Source organism: Lissotriton helveticus, chromosome 1_1 (assembly GCF_964261635.1).
Source record: "Lissotriton helveticus chromosome 1_1, aLisHel1.1, whole genome shotgun sequence".
NCBI classification, from domain to species: domain Eukaryota; kingdom Metazoa; phylum Chordata; class Amphibia; order Caudata; family Salamandridae; genus Lissotriton; species Lissotriton helveticus.
In genome coordinates, this window is record NC_136057.1 from 1,999,346,176 (window position 1) to 1,999,364,140 (window position 17,965).

Consider the following 17,965-nt stretch of genomic DNA (forward strand, 5'->3'; position numbering starts at 1 on the left):
AGCTACCAGACAAATAATTGTTCAATCTACGGTACTGTCCAGATTGGACTATGCCTCCTCTCTGCTTCTAGGTACCAATAAAGCGGAAACTGCCCGTCTGCAACGCATTCAAAATGCGGCTGCTAGAGCCTTAATAGGTCTGCCTCGTTTCAGTTCTACTTCCAAAACCATTCGTAAACTCCACTGGCTTCCAGTAGTCCAGCGGGTACAGTTTAAGGTCCTGTGTATCTCATTTAAAATCTTAAAACAGTCAACCCCTAAAATGCTAAAACCTTTGCTGAAGATGTATGTGCCTACGCGGGCCCTTCGCTCAGCTGGCCAGAATCTGGTTGAGATCCCCCGGTTCAAGCGAAGCAGAGCCGGTGGACGCTCCTTGCGGTTTTTAGCAGCAAAATTATGGAACACCCTACCAGGCCATATTCGAGAAATAAATGAGCTGTATCAATTTAGGAAAGCCATTAAAAGTCTTCTATTCCCTTAATATTCTTGTGTCCTTTATGTTCTCTGTTGTGTTTTACTCAGGATTAGCGCCGGGACGCCCCTTTGCTGGGGTAGCTGTGCGCTTTACAAATTCTCATAACATAACATAGTGTACATTTGTAGGCACTACTCAGTACAGACATTGAGGAATGTTTTTTGTCGCATCATTTGAAAAATTGTCTCTGCCTTACATAAATCAAGGCTAACTTCAGTAATGTCCGTAGTGTAGATGCAAAGCTGAATTCAAGTTGTGAACCCTGCTTTCCGTAGTGTAGATCGAAGGCAGTCGTTGACACCGACATCGAGGAATGCTTTTTTTGTCGCATACTTTAACAAAATCTGAGGTCACAGTACAATTGTCTCTCCCTCAAATAAATCGAGACTGAATTCAATGTTGTCTGTAATGCTGATTCGCCACTGGTACCAAGTTGTAAATTCTACTGACCGCACTGTAGATCGAAGGAAGTAGTGACCACAGAGATCGACGAAGAATTTTTATCACTTATTTTAACAAAGTCTGAGGACATAGAGTAGAATTGTCTCTGCCTTACATAAATAAAGGATAACTTCAATGCTGTGTGTAGTGTAGATCCAAAGCTGAATTCAAGTTGTGAACCTTGCTGTCCGCAGTGTAGATCGAAGGTAGTAGTTGATACAGACATAAGTCTGCAGTGCTGAGTTCGGAATGGGCCTGTATCGAGGAGACACGTGGTCATGGTGGCGCAGCCACGTGGTAGGGTGAGGACCTTCACTATGGCAGAGTCTTTTGTCTTCGCACAAGTGAACCACGCCCAAGGCATAGCCCATGTATTTATACTCTTACGCTGGAGTTGCGTACGTTGGATCAGGTCACTCCACTTCTGCTTGAAAGGGAGAGGGGGAGACAACACAGCTACTTGACTGAGATATTCCCCAGAGTCTGAGATAATATGGTTGCGTTCACTGTGCAGTACACTACAGGTATCAATACTATATTTTCGCATGGAAAAGTTTTTTGTTTCTATAGTGAGTTGTGTATATCACCGGTACACTTGGGATTCTGTAAATTATTGTTGAAGTGCGAATTTACTCCCTTATACATAGTTGGTTGCCACATCTCTGAATATTCAGCTATTGTGCGTTTGAGAGATTATGGTATATTGCGAAGGTACGTTGTCCTTGTTTTGTGCTGCCTCTGAGGTAGTAGGGGGAGGGATCGAGGTGGCGGTTGTGGTGGGCCTGGATGTTGTGATTTTGTTGGGTGTCGGAGATGCGGTTATGTCATCAGTGATGTCGCCGACCATGTCATGAGTGATGTAATATGTGACATCATCACCTGTGGATTGCGGGCACGAGTGTTACAGTTAGTACAACTAACTATAACGGAGGAATTGCAATGGTTTTGTATGAGTGAATTGTCCAGCTATAACACCCCTAAAACCTATGTTTTTTTTTCAATGAATTTCTAAGGTTTTTTAAATGATAATTTAAATTTAAATAATTCCTAACTATAACCTGCCAGAAACCTATGTTTTTTTCAGTGAATATAAATATGTATACACGTGTGTGTGTGTGTGTGTGTATATGTATATGTGTGTGTGTGTATATATATATATATATATATATATATATATATATATATATATATATATATATATATATATATATATATATATATATATATATAAATGCTCCGTTGCCATACCCAAAATTGAGCCGCACTCCAACGCTGGACTTAAGGTGGCAAGCCTTTAATGAGCAGTACATGCAGAATGATGATGGTGGGTATAATTTGACAGCTGCAATCGCGATGTGCCTGACGCGTTTCGAAGGCAAAATCCTTCTTCCTCAGAGGCGTCGCGGTCACAGATGCGTGCTTGGTTCCACATCCATTCATGCTCACAGTACGCCCCCAGATGGGCGGGTCCAATGTCCCAGAGCATCATGGATCTTGTAGTCCCAAAGTTAAAACCGCTGATGGTGCACTAATTTCTGTCCTTTATATATATCTCATTGATTTATACTTACCTGGAAAATACTTTCGTTGTAAAGGCATGTGTGGTAAAGGCATATGTGTTGTAACGGACGCATTGTAAAGTCATGCCTGGTAATGGCATGTGTAGTTCCATCATACAACCACATTGAGTTTGCAGACCATTTGAAGAATATGTATACTTTGACGTGTATGCTGGGCAGTGACGTTTCCTTATCTCCAAAATAGCTTAAATGATTTTAACCAAACCAAGAAAAAGCAACAAATGATGGAAATGCTGCTGTCATATAAAAAATTGCTGACCATTGGTGTATCATTTTCGGAGTTACACCCGCAGAAAAGCCTACCATAGGAAATCCCATTTTATTGGTACCAGAAAACTTTTGAGGGTTAACAACTATTGAACCGTTTGACCAATCTACACCAAGTATAGCACACTTTTGCATGTCCTACTAAACATTTTTTCCTTCAGGTTTGGTGCATATTGGTCTGTGGAGACAAGACAAGGTATCAATCTGAACTGCAGAGGCACAAGGACAACTCTGTTATAATTTTTCTTTTTTTTTATACATACACATCACGTGCGGAGATTTAGTCTCCCTATAATGTACTGTTTTACTTTTTTATTAATGGCTTGTTCTGACATCCGAACATGCCTGCATTAGGAAAATGAGGCATCTAGTCAATTATAATAAGTTATTACAAGTAATTTGTGAAGTCACATTGCCTATGACTCAGCATGTATGAGGTTGATGTGTGTGAGCCCAAACAGTTTGTCTGCCAGCAGCAGATGGTGAAATAATCTGCCACTTGATAAGGCATCCAGAAATCGTGCTCAGGGATCTGCGTTTCAACTTCCATCAGGTTCACAATGCAAATTTTCTGAGGCAGTCTGCAGGAATGAGCGGCACCAGTCAATAGAAGAAACAGAAGCATTTTTGATGGGTGGCGGTCCAAACATATCGATTCGCTTGTTTGCTCCAATACCGTTCACCTGTGAAAGAAATTGTGTTATTCTTGGATGGAATGGCAGTGCTGCAGATTGTCTAAACATAGCTGTCAAAATGCCCTCTGTCACATATCACTCATTTAGCAACTCATTGTTTTTTAGCCTGGGGCAGGTTTCACTCAGGTCGTGTAGTTTTGCTTTCTAAGTTGACAGACCCATGTTGCACAGCACTGATTGCTAAAAAGGTAGGATTGATTGCTAAAAAGGTAGGATTGATTGAAGTTGTCTATCAATCAATCAATCAGAGTACTTGTAGAGCGCACTACTTACCCGTGAGGGTCCCAAGGCGCTGAAGGGAGGGGGGAGGGGTGCTGATACAGCTCGAAGAGACAGGTCTTGAGGAGTCTTCTGAAGGTGAGTAGGTCTTTGGTCTGCCGTATGTGGGTAGGGAGGGTGTTCCAGGTCTTGGTGGCGAGGTAGGAGAAGGATCTGCCGCTGGAGGTCGTTCGTTGGATGCGGGGGACAGAGGCGAGGGCGAGGCTATCGGAGCTGGCGGGTGGGGGTGTGGAAGCTGAGTCTTCTGTTCAGGTTGGCTCGTCCGGTGTTGTGGAAGTCTTTGTGTGCGTGGGTGAGGAGCTTGAAGGTGATCCTCTTGTCGACGGGGAGCCAGTGTAGGTTTCTCAGGTGGGGGTGATGGGCTGCGGCAGGGGACGTTGACAATCAGTCGGGCGGAGGCGTTTTGGATGCGTTGTAGTCGTCGTAGGTGTTTGGCTGGGATTCCTGTGGAGAGTGTGTTTCCGTAGTCCAGTCTGCTGCTGACGAGGGCCTGTGTCACCGTTCTTCTTATTTCGGTCAGGATCCACTTGTAGATCCTGCAGAGCATGCGGAGGGTGTTGTAGCAGGAGGAGGAGACGGCGTTGACCTGCTTAGACATGGAGAGGGAGGAGTCGAGGATGAATCCTAGGTTGCGTTGCGTGCATGGTCGGTTGGTGTTGGTGCTGTTCCCAGTTTGGTCTGTCACCATGAGTCGTCCCAGGCTGGGGGATGGATCCGAGGATGAGGACCGCCGTCTTGTCACACATGACATGGTGCTAATTTGCAGCTATGTAATGTATGTAGAAAAGGATGGGGCCTTTATTTGGGATAAATTACCCCGTACACCACATTACATAGTGAAAAATATTCCAAGTCACTTAAGTAAGCTCTGAGCACCATGATCAATAAAGGCATTTGGTCTGTGACTTCGTGCCTTTTAAATGGTTATTGAGCTCCTCTATGACTTGTAATATCCTTCTAATGTATAGATGGGGTACTTTATCCCACATATATTATGCATAGTACATGTTTGTGCACTTTTATTACACAATATGCAGTGGTATGAAACCACATTCGGCAAACATAAAAAGATGATGGATGGAGTGCTGAAACTTTTTAAACACTCAATCCCAGTCAAGAGATAGGAGTTTAATCCATCGTTCTTTTGCTCACTGCCAGGCCAGCTCCTCCCTCGACCGGAAACAAGCATATTGGGACCAGTTTCTGGGTATCACCCCCTCATCAACCAGGCTAGGTTTAATCCAGTTGCAAAGTGAGCTAGGGACCAACGTCTGGGCACACCCTGGCCACTTAGGGCGAACATAGCAAATACAATAAGATGACAAATGGAGTGCTGAAACTTTTCAAACACTCACCCCCAGTCACAGATCTGGGTTGAATCCATCATCGTTCTTCTGCTCAATAAGCCACCCCAGTTTGGACCCAGCCATGTGCAAATCAGTCTTGACCCTGCTCCCCATGGGAACAATACAGCCCGGACTGCCAGGCCAGGTCCTCTCTGGACCAGAAACAAGCACGCTGGGACTTCCAATGGGAAGCAGGGTCAAGGCAGTTTTGCATATTGCTTGGTCTACCCTGGGGTGGCATGGTGAGCAAAAAAACTATGAATTTAACCCAGATCTGTGACTGAGGGTGAATGTTTGACAATGTTCAGCATTCCGTCCATCACCTTTTTGTGTTGCTATAAAACCAATTATTACAGAGGCAGGGCATGTTATTAGAAGGTGCCCATGGCATACAGATTTCATCTCATAAAGGCCTAGATTCAATTTGATTTGCTTCCTTCAGCAAATTCTCTAATCATGACAGTGCATTTGTAAATTGATAATTACAGTCCTGAGCCACACTGTAAAGCTTCACCAGTGCCTATTATTAAATTGGCAACCTTTTCACGTAAGGTAAGCAAAACCCGGTCATTCTAATTGCAGTCAAGGTCCATTATAGTTGAGCTTTGTAGGAACAACTGCAAAAATCTGTCAGCTTAGCCATTGCCTCTTGTTTTGTTTCCTGCTTATTTATGAAAGCTGAATATTCTAAATGGGAGTGGGGTACAGTTTTGTCTAGCAGTCGACCTCCCAAATGTGTTTTCTGATAAAGATAAACCAATGTCTGTTTTATCTGAAACTCTGCTCTTGACTGCATAATTAAATATGTTTCTATTCTTTTTTATCATAGATGATCAAACATTATAGTCTAGCATTTCACTAACTGTTTTTAATAACCCTTTACCGTTTTCAGGTTAAATGCACCAAAATAAACACCTATTATAAAAGATACATAATCGGTAACTGGTGTAATATGTTCCTAAATTTCCATCATAAACCTCAAGATTTATGTAGTCATCCGAGCCTTTTAAAGGTAATGTAGGACCATATTACGTCTTATATGGTTACGTCTTATGCATTCTCTCTCTTTCCCAGTCCCTTGCTCTTGACCCCCTCTGCCCTGCACTGCTTATACCCTCACATATTGCATCGCCCATGACCTGTTCAAGTGACCGCATTGATAATTTCACTGATGACATTTGAAAGAAAACGCCATGCATGGCGGGGATGCAAATTATTGTTACTTCATGGCGCAAGTTATAGTTACCTCAGTTAGATATAACTTGTGAATTTCAGTGGTTTTTGTTTTTGTTTAAAATGTGTGTGTGTGTGTGTATATATGTATATGTATATGTGTGTATATATATATATTTAATGTGTGTATATATAGATCCGTGGAGAGATCGTTGATATATCGATATGTCTGTGTATATTATTCATTAAACAGATTTTTATTGATTTTCGTGCAACATCTTACAAACATGTATCATATAGTAATCCCCAACTCCATGGTCCAGTTCAGGATAACCTCTTCGTTGGTCCACAATATCCATGCCCTATCCACCCCCCCCCCCCCACCCCCTCTACCCCCACCCACCCTTGTCAGTGTACCCCCCTTAGTCTCTCCAATAGTGCAGCATAAACCTTCGTGTGATAGCGTGCGACTCCTCCTTGTACTCTCATATTCCCGGCCCCCCAGCCAGTGGACGACCCAGATTTGCGCAAGGTCTTGCAAGGTGCCCAGGCCACCCCTCGCCCCCCGTCAGCATAGGTAATTCAACCCTCACGTGTTGTAAGTTGCGCCGGTCTAGTGGGCCTCGCACCCGTCTAGCAACCCAGCAGTCTCCGCCCTAATCTCCCTTGCTTGGCTCGCCAGCACATCCATCCCCTCTCCCTCATTGGCTTCCGATAATGAATGAAGGTCCGCCACCAACGCACCCCACACCCTGGCCGCATCTAGCGCTTTATCATTAGCAGTGCGTCTGGCTAGTTGCAATCGAAGGGTCCCTTCACTAGTCGCCCACTGCAGGAAACACCCCCGCCATCTCAGGAAGCTGGGGCCCCCCCTAGATTTCCAGTGTAACGTGAGCTCCCTTTTGGCCAGGATTAACCCCAAGTCAAAGAATTTACTTGTAATTTTTGTGGCTGGAGTGTGTGGGAACCAGAGTAAAAGGCAAGCCCCCATATTCGCGTCAACTTGGCGGCCCGTAACCTCATTTAAGCAAGACATAACATCAGTCCAGTAAGTACCAAGCCCCGCGCAGGACCAGAACATATTACCAAAGTCAGCGCCCTCCGCGCTACACCGAGGACATACCGAATGCGCTCCTCAAAATATCCGCTGGATCTTGGCCGGCGTCCAATACGCCCTATGTAGAGTAAAGTATTGGACCATCTGAAACCGAACATTACGCGTGCCCTTCCAGGCCCTATGCACAAGCTGAGACCACGTTGTCTCCGATATCTGCTGGTCAAGATCTCCCTCCAAGCGCTCCCGCAACCTATCGAGGGGGGGGGCGGTCCATCCAACGCCAGCCTCCTGTACAGACAGGTGATAGCCTTGAAGGTGCCAGCAGCCATCGTGACTTACTGGCAGCCCAGGGACACGGGAGGTTTCGCCAGGCCCATCTTCCAATGTTTCTGAATCCCAGACACCAGGGCCGCATGGAGCAAAAAGTCACCCCTCGGCAGGTCGAAGGCCTCCTGCAAGTCATGAAACGGCAGCAATACGCCATCCCTGTACAGGTCCCCCATCATATGGACCCCGCGGTCCTCCCAAGCAGCCAGAGCCGATCAGTCCCCTCCATGTGGGAGGGCAGTGCACATGCCCAGAGGAATCTCCGGGGCGTATGGAGTAGAAAAGCCCGCTCGCCTCTGGCGGCGAAGGGTACGCTCCTCTAGAGTCAGCTGGTCCAGCCGGAGCCCCTGCTGGAGCACAATGAAGGACAGGACATGTCGCTGAATAACCCTGCCCTGCGGACCGTCTGGGCCCCTGAACTCTCGCGCCACCGCCTGCGTGAGCCATTGTAGCTGTGCCGCCAAGTAGTACCATTCAAAATCCGGCACCGCCAGGCCTCCTTCCTCCCGTGATCTTTGCAAAGTGTTCAAAGCCAGACGCCTCCTGCCTGAGCCCCAGATGAATCCTATCACCATCGACCGTAGCCTCCGGAAGAAGGAAAGCGGAATCCACACCGGCAATGTGCAAAAAAATAAAGCAGGCGCGGAAGAACCACCATCTTCAGCAGCGCTATCCGTCCGGCCGCAGACAGCGGAAGAGTACGCCAAAAACTCAAATTGCCTCTAATGCCTCTCAACGCTCTGCCCACATTCCCTTCATACAAGAGTGAGTGGGTGTGGTAGATGTAGACCCCGAGGTACGGCAGACACTCCGATTCCCAGCGCAATCCCTCAAGCTCCGCAGGCGGAGCACTACGAGGGGTCAAGGGGAATAGGCAGGTCTTGGACCAGTTTAAACGCAGTCCCGACAAGTCGCCGAACTCACGGAGCATGGTCCGTGCCCCCCGCACCGAGGCATCCGTGTCAGCCGTATACAGCAGAAGGTCATCGGCATACAAGGAAATATAGTGCGGTACGCCGCGCAGGAGCACTCCCTCGTAGAATCGTCCCTGCCGGGCCCTCACTGCCAATGGCTCAATCGCCAAAGCAAAGAGTAGCGGGGACAATGAGCAACCCTGTCGGGTGCCCCTCTCCACCGCGCATGCCGCAGATATTGAACGGCCCGTACGAACCCTGGCGGTAGCGGAATAATACAGCAGCTGTGTCCAGCGGACAAATCCGTCCCCCAGCCCGAACCGACGAAGCACGCAAAACAGGTAGGACCACTCCACGCTATCGAATGCCTTTTCGATATCCACCGATAACACGGCCGTCCCCTTCCACTCCCATGATCCGCAGCAGTCGCCTTACACATGCCGAGGTGTTCCGCGTGGGGATGAAGCCCGACTGATCCGGGTGTACCAGAGTGCACATATGCACAGACAGTCGCGTGGCCAGGATCCTGCTCAGCACCTTATAGTCCACAGTGAGCATCGAGAGCGGGCGATAAGCTGTTCTCGCGGTAGAAAGCCCGCCCTTCTTTAGCAACGGCACTATGATCGCCTCCCTCGCCGACGACGGCAACCTGCCCCGTTCCCACGCTTCTCCATACACCTCATGTAATCGAGGCGCCAGGAGGTCCACGTACAAGGCGTAAAACTCCACCGGCAGCCCGTCACCACACGGCGACTTCTTCCTGGCCATGTGCTTAATCGCCGCCCTAATCTCCCCCAGGGATACAGCGTCCCCTAGCGCCTTCCCCTGTTCTGAAGCCAGCTGCGGTAACTGCGCCTCATCCAAGAAGGCATCCAACTCGGCCGGAACAACCGACAGTCTGCTCCGATAGAGCTCCGAGTAGTAAGCCAGGAACTGATCATTAATCTCCTTTTGTGAATAAACGAAGTCCCCCGTAGGCGTGGCCAGCGACAGTATCGGCGTACCTCTAGATTGGGGGTTGGCCAGCCATGCTAACATTGAGCCGACCCGGTCCCTCTCAGCATGTGCCCGCACCATGTACTCTCGATAATCATGGCAACAAAGCCTTTCGACTTGGGCGGCTACACGTTCCTGTGCTACTAGCACCTCCTCCCTATCGCTCCCACCTACATGACTAGCCTTCTCCGCCTGCCGCAGTGAGGCCTCTTCTCGCTCTACGTCATCAAGCAATGTCTTACGTATCCCCGCTGAGGACGAAAGACACGTGCCTCGCACCACCACCTTAAAGGCGTCCCACTCGGTCGCCCTGGTAGTCGCGGACCCTGCATTCTCTTGAAAATAACGCTCAATGCACTCCCGCACCTCGGCGTTAAAGACCGGGTCTTCCAGTTCCAACGGGTTCAACCGCCGCGTAGGGACCGGCTGCCGTTGCCTGGACCAAAGGACCGTTAGCAGGCAAGGGTTGTGATCCGAGATGGTTCTCGCCAGGTATTCACTGCCGCGCGTGAGTTCCTGAGCCCCTGGGGGTACAAAGAACAGTGTCAAGGCGCACGTGGAGGTCATGAGGGGTGGAATAAAATGAGTAGTCCCTGTCGGCCGGGTGATGCGTACCCCACTGGTCTTGCCAGGTCTTTCGCGCTTTGGCCACCCTGCGCACCACTGATTGCTCCAGCGGAGGGTGAGAGCGATCTATCTCCACATCCACCACCGAGTTAAAGTCCCCCCCCATAAACACCGTGCCCACCAGCAGGGTAGCTAACCTCTTCGACAACGCCGAGAAGAACGCAGCCTGATCAAAGTTTGGTACATAAACGCTGCAAAGCGTAACGTCCCGGCCATCCATGCGCCCCAGTACCGCCACAAACCTCCCATCTGAGTCCACCACCTTAGTCATGGGTTGGAAGGGGACACCTGCGCGCACCCAGAGCAGTGTTCCCCGGGCATGAGCGGAATAGGTATGGGAAAGAGTTACCCCCTCCATCGACGCTGCAGCGCTTGCCCCTCTGCTTGTGTTAAGTGCGTTTCCTGCAAAAAAGCCACCTGGACCCCCCTGCGGACCAAATATGCATGCACCTTATATCGTTTTCTCATGGAGTTGAGCCCCCGCACATTCCAGGTAATACATTTAAGTTCAAGTCTAGCCGCCATCTATAGGCCTGTAGCGGAGTCCAATCCCACACAATCCTAATGGTACACTGACAATCCCCTGCAACATGGAACAGCCCCAAACAACCCCCAACCCACCCACCCCCAGAACAGGCGTCAAACAGTTGCTACCCATCCAAACCATACCCCCGTCAACGAGGGAAACTCTGGAATTACCAGAGACTCACAAGTTATGTGAGATAAAGGGGTGACTCCAACCCAGCCAGGCCGGTCAACAAGAGACCCACCACACCGTGATAGGCCGATCCCGACTAAAGATAGCTCATCCTTCCAGCCGCGCTTCAACCCAATTGAGTCCACAGTCCACTAGGGCCCCCCTGCACCCCGGCAAGACAGAAGAGATCTTCCCACCCAGCGCTCCAGGAATGGTTCCCCATTATCCCCCCCAACGCCAACCCCGCAGGCTGAGCATGCCCCCTTACTGTACTGCTCTCAGCTCCCTGAATGTCATTCGTCCATTAGCCCATCGGCCGTCTGTGGGTTAACCAGAGGTAGCTCCCCAGGATCCTTCTCCGAGCCCCCATCTGAACCTCCCGTGTCCACTTCATCCGAACCCAGCCGGGATCCCGAGTCCACCAATGGAGTCTCCGTCGCCGCTCCGGATATGACCGATACCGCCTGCAGGGAGGCCTGCCTCTCCAGGTCCGTCTGTGATGCGGACGGGGATTTCCTGGTCTGCACGCGTCTCCGGCTGCGCCTACTCCTGCGTGGCTTCGGCCGGTCCTCCGTCGCCACCGCCCAGGTGCCAGTGCCATCCCTGCCTGCCCGGTACCGCTCCAGCCATTGCCAAGCGTCGTCCGGCGTGTCGCAGAACGTCGCCACTCCATCCACCATTACTTTCAGGCGTGCCGGGAACAGTAAGGAGTACTGCACTCCTTCTTCGCGGAGGGCCTTCTTGACTGCCAGGAAGGAGAAACGACATTGTTGGACCTCCTGGGAGTAGTCGGGGGGGAAAAGAGACACAGATGCGTTGTCCACCCTATAGGGGCCGGCCGATCGAGCTTGCCGCAGGATAATGTCCTGGTCCCTGAAGTGCAGCAGTTGAGCTCTCACCGGCCGGGGAGGGCGGCCCGGGGCAGGAGGACGGGCCGGCTCCCTATGTGCCCTCTCCAGAGTATAAAAGGGCGTCAGGCCCTCGGGAACCACCACATCCTGCAACCAGCTTTCCAGATAGGAGATCATGTCGCTCCCCTCAACAGTTTCAGGCAAACCCACCACTCGGATGTTATTGCACCTATTGCGCCTATTGCGCCCTTCTGCATTAGCCGCTCTCCTTTCCAAGTGCTGCACCCTGCGCGTTAAGTCCTCCATCGTGGCGTCCGTCGCCTTCTGGGCCGGTTCTAGTGTCTCCAGCGTTAGCTCCGCGGCTTTGACTCGTTCAGCTAGCTTATCATGGTCCGCCTTCAGGAGGCCTAGGCCTGTGGAGACCTGCGCAATGTCCTGACGTAGCGCTTCTCTAGTGTCCCCTATGGCTTTGAGAATCTGATCCATCTGCTGCTGTTGCAGCCCCGCTGACTGGCTGTCCATCGGGGGCTGTCCGTGAGCGTCAGGGGGGTCCTCCGTCGGGTCAGCTGGTGCTGCGCCCGCTCCCTTCCGTGGCTTCCCCATGACGCAGTTCTGGGTCTCGCCAGCCGGGCCTGGTGCCAAAAGTCAGCCCCGCGGTGTGCCCTCTGGGACAACGGGATCTGCGTCCCCGTGGATCTGGCCAAGCAAGGAGCCAGGGCCGTGCGCTCGAGAGGGTTCCGGGGGGCACTGCAGGTTCACAGGCACTCGTCGTGTCAAATGGGCACCGCCCGCCAGGTTCAACGGCCGTCGGTGAGACCCGCCAGCGGGGTGTAGCCGACACGGGCCTTCGACAGGCTCAGGAAGATCAGGCCGACAGTATCTGCTTCTGGGGGAGGCCCAATGGCGATCCCAGGACTCTCACCCGTGCACTCAGGGGCCGCTGCGGCAAAGTCGCGTCCGCGGGCCTGTCCCGCTATCATGGGGGGCCCACAGGCCCTTCAGAGCCCAGGGCTCATGACGCAGTTAGCAGAGCGCCACCTCCCAAGATCGCACTGGGCCAAGAATGGGCTCCCTCGGCCCGGTCACAGTCAAGCTGCTGGCCCGCCAGCTAGAAGTCCTGCACCTCGGTGATGGCGGCCCCAATAGGTCGAGCGCCTCCCACCGCTCTCGGCTCCGCAGCGGCCCTGCTCCTTGGTCGGGACTCGTGGCTCCGCTGACCCCGCCAGGCGGTCGCGAGGGAGCGCCACTCCTCTCAACGCCAGCGTCCGCCGGGACCGGTCCAGGTAACGCTCCTCTCCGGTATCAGGCCGCACCGCTGCCCGGGCACAAGGACGTCACCGCTCCTCCTCACCGATTCCAGGGCTCCCGGACAGCTCCCTGTCGTCGCTCCGAGCACACGGGCGCTAGCGCTGGGCGCCCGTGTTCACCCCCGCCTGGGGGCCGTCACCAGGCCTGTACCAGTCGCCGCTCCTCCGCGGGTCCCGGGTCTCCAGATGGCGCCTCAGCAATTGAGGTCGGGGATCCAAGGGCCGCGGTATGCCTCAAGCAAGATGGCCGACCGCCGTAGCCGGGGTTGTTCTCAAACCGCCGAAATCCAGGCAGCTGGGGGTCCCTTCTTGCACCCAACCGCCACCGAGGCGCCCCGTACCTCTTAGGGACCGTGCTGGGTCGGCGGCGCCGCCGGGGAAGGTCTCAGTCAGGATAAGTCCTGGGATCGGCCCGGAGCTCGGGGCTCAGGCGACCATGCTCAGCGAAGTCCAAGCCACGCCCCCTCGTCTGTGTATATTATTCATACATACTTAATGAATATTTTCAAATTTTCTTGTGTGAAAATATAAATCTGTATGTGAGAAAATTAAAAATAATTGCTTATATTGATGTGTAAACACTGTTTCTTTATAGACTTTTTGCTGAGACCTCAACAGGATGTTTTTTTGCTGGCTCGGCCTTAGGCAAAAGAGGTAAGAATAAGATTTAAGTGTGATATTTAAGTTTCTGTCAATGCCCATGAGCTTGCATTTTGAAACTTGTGTAAAATGATGACAAGACTACCGTAGGCTGCTTCCAAACAAAAAGAATATCCCGTAGTTAAAGAAATGCCTGAATTTTGCTTATCCAACATAATATGGTCTTACTCTTACCTTATTTGATGAAGTAGTGTGAAAATGACAGGCATGCATCATGCTTTAGCTGGCAGGAGGAAGTTGCTGTCACTTGGTCAGATCCAAAACTGAAAGTCCATGCTTCTTCGTTATGATCATAGGTGTTAGGAATGGGTTCAGGTACGGTAACCCTAATCAGAGAAATACATAAACCTGTTGTTCATTGGATGAGATCATCTTTACATTCTATTGATGCTTCGTCAACCTCTTTGGATTTTCTTTGCTTCAGTTTTATAGGCCTGCTCGCTGTACATGCCTCACAGCGGTTGCTTAGTTTTCTAAGACACACCCCTGACTTTTCAGCGATACATTTTAGTTGACTGTTATTTATTAGGGGGCTACATTGCATGTTAATGTGTAATCTTTGTTCAAAACATCAGTGCACGCATTGATGCTGTCTTTGTCATGCTATGCAATGTCTTTACATTCTTTCTGGCTAGCAGAGCCGCTCACTGCTTTGAATGCTTCCCATATATAAGGAATGTATGTATAGGGGAAAAAAAGGGGGATTGTAAACCAGATTTATAACAGTTCACTCACTTTATTAGTTCCAGAACTGTTGGTTTGCAGCAAGTGCTGTAAATCATGTGCTGCATACTCTCCCATCTAGTGTTGGGTTCGAAATATCACAACTTTTTTGGGAGTCTTAGTTTTTTGTTTTTTTTATCTGCATTTACACTTGAATAGTTAGTGATAACATCATCTGAAGCTCACATAGGCAACTAACAAGACTGTGGTTAAACGTTTTTTATTTTAACACTAAATGCAAATTTTCACTCCAATCCATTGAGGTCACATGTAAAGTTCTACTGTGGTGGCTGGACATACGAACGCACCATTTCAGTTTTTTTTTTACCCCTCCTTCAGCATTCCGTGCCCTTGTACCAACCTTCAGTAGGGTGTGTAACCTTTGTTTGCTAAAGACATATGTTTAAGATAAATGCTTCTCTTGTATAGCAGTTTGGTGCAAGGAAACAATCAAGTTCCAACGCTATAGATGGTGGGCACACTACCCTCAGATTGTCATATGGGACTTTACTGCATCATTGCATAAGGCTTACGGTAGTACGATGAAAGCACAAAAATGAGGCGTAAACTAGACGATAATAAGTTGTCTTTAGTAATTCATTTTCACCATGAAGAGTCTGATCTGAAACTGTGTGTTCAGGAACCTCCACACAAACCTGCACTGACTGAGACGGGCATTGCATCCACATCACAAATAAATCAACATTTTTGTTGAACCCTTCCATCCCACAACAAACATTGCATGTCGCTCAGATTCAAAACCTCTTCGACTGTCATTGAAAAGACGGCTGTAAGGTCTTACTGGGATTGGTTTTACATGGGGATTGACTTCAAAAGACTCTTAGAAGAGGATCTACCTCAGAAAGATAACTACGCAAAAGAAATGTAGAAACCTCGAAAAGAAACTGAAACCCATTTGGAAGAATAACATGGAGGGGATGATCAACTTCTATTCTATTGGATCGAAGAAGAACACTGTAAACAGAAACAAAGCTATTCAGAATCCTGAGCTTCAGATAAACTTGTGTTATCATTAAAAGATGATGAAAGACAGAGACCAATCAACACACCCCCAATTTCTTTTTTTTGTGGCATAAATGCACCATTTCTGCCACATACGTCGCCTTTAAAGAAACAATTGTGGAAGAACCTGAAGTTAGGCTTTTAGCAGGAGTAAATCCATCTGAAAACTGAACAGGGAGAACAGCAAGAGCATGACAAGAAGGGTGTCTGGAGTATATAGCCAGTGGAAACTGATGAGGATACTCTGGCTATATATCCATTTAGAGTGTTTCCCCTGATAACACTCCCTCATACAATGAGATAAAACAGACAGTGGTATTCCAAAATTGGGGTTGCCGTGTAAGTGGAGGAAGTGAAAGATGGTTTCTTGTTTGTGACGTTATCAAGAACATTAGAAACAAACGGATGTCGTCCTATGTAAATACAGTCAAAGATACAACTGAGAAATCAAACATTAACACACACTTTTAAGGAATTATGGGGAAGAGGGAGAGAACAACCCGAAACACACTCAATACGGCACTCTTTATTATCTCTGCGTTCTGCTGGCCATTTAGTAAAGTGGCTTTATTGTTCCCTGACCGAGGCGGATTGTGGCCCCCTCATGCAAGTACACAGGCGTTGTGATCTATCCCTGGAAAAGAGCATCACTGATAAAGAATGGAATAGAGTGTTGAACTATCCTCAAAAGATATCTCGAAACTCAAGGTTCAAATACACACAATTTAATTATTTGCACATGACATAAATGAGACCTCACAGGAAAATGTAGTCTATCGTGGGGCGCTTTGAGGCTGCCCTAGATGTTAACACAAGGTTGCAGATTTCATATATATTACAGGGGGCTGCCCCATGTTGCAACCCCTTTGTGGGGAAGTGATCCTACCCTTAAATAGGGTGTTATGACGTGAACTTAGTCTGACATTTGGGAATTGCTACTGGGACTATTTCCCCGCCCACCCAAGCGGAAGACCAGAAATAGATGTATAGACTTAGCTTTGGTTGTTGCCAAACGTAGAAAAGCTATATCCTGAAACATCAACTGGTGGTCCAGAGATAATCACTTGGAGACAAGATGTTTATTGGGCAGGAGCTGATGGTAGGGCCCTACTTAGAGAAGAGGCGGGAGGACTACGTAGGCGTCCCATTGCTATACAACTCTCAACACCTGGGAACACCCTGACAGAGAACCAGACTCAGAAGGTAGTACCATAAGTTGAGCGGAGGGGAGGAGTGGTGATTAGAGGGATAAGCTGCGGATTAATCATTTGGGGCTCTGGAGCGCCTCGAGATCCCTCGTGAGCAGACGTGGCTGATAGGGCTAGAACTTCATCCTCTCCACTGGGAGCTACCTTTACTTACACCCTATACATCGTCACTCCCCGCCAACCAGCTGTATAGTTTGACCCCTCAACAGGAATCTTATGACCTATTAGGAATTTAAGACCACTCTGTAGTTTGTTTGAGATTGGTTAAAGGCTAAATTCAGGAGACCTCCTCGACAAGGGCCCTTAAGTCAGCTAGACAAGCTCATGAGCAGATTATTGACACTTCCGTGGCCTGGGGATGAAAGTCGACCTCCATTAGAATTCCCTCCAGTAGAATGGACTATTTACCGATCCTTATCATTGAAGCAAAATTCAGGGGGATGTTCATATAAAGATGCATCTAGAAATAAAGGAATGCATATATGTGATGGAAATGATAGAAAGTCGATTGCTTAATGTACTGAACTATGACGAAAGTAACCTTAAGCATGCATGTTACAAATTTTATGTATATCTGATAAATGCCAATAAAATGTTTTTTTTTTTAAAAGGTAACGACTGAGAAAGCCATTGTAATTCGTCCCAGAGTAGAGAGGAAATTTCAAGCAGCTCATTAATATCCATTATATAATAAGGGTCATGCCCAAACAGATTCAGCAGTGGTAAATACTGCAGGGAAATTGGCTTTCTTTTTAGGGAGTTGTCTATGGCTTGCATCTTGAAGATAAGCAACATAGATGCAGCTGGTGAAAGAGTGGCTGCAGGTTTGGTGATGAATTGTTGCCTAGCTACTTCACAAGCCTTACCTAACTTAGTTCAACAGGCATCAATGGAAGGAGATGTAGAACATCCTTACTGTGTATCTAGACCTCACTGAAAGAGGGCATAGGAGATAGCAGGATATCATGAATGCATCTTGCAATTTAGATACAGGAGATGCCTCCTTTTGCCATATTAACACTTGCCTGCTGCTTCGGAGTCGCACGTGGCTTTTGACAAGGCAGTCTAATTGTGAGACTAACTGCCTCAACATCACATGCCCAAAAAACCCCAACCCAGAACAAATGGAAATCTTCAGCCTCTCCTCTCGCAATAAGTGGCATCTGTACTAGCCAAAGGTGCAATAGAGGAATTACTATCACTGGAGTTGAAAAGAGCAGTATTTTTGATCAACTCATTCATTCCCAAGAATGGCAGTACACTTGAGCCAATCTTTTGAGTACATTGGACTTGAAAGATGCATATTTCCATATACCAAT

At 48.8% G+C, this 17,965-nt stretch overlaps 1 protein-coding gene across 1 annotated transcript in view; it reads left to right on the top strand.

The window, feature by feature from the left end:
- Window positions 1-17,965, top strand: part of RTCA (RNA 3'-terminal phosphate cyclase) — a 145,137-nt gene that overhangs the window by 61,389 nt on the left and 65,783 nt on the right. Inside the window, exon 9 of the mRNA XM_078644535.1 lies at window positions 13,628-13,686. Within this exon, the coding sequence (XP_078500661.1) occupies window positions 13,628-13,686 (59 nt within the window). The remainder of the gene's footprint in view (window positions 1-13,627; window positions 13,687-17,965) is intronic.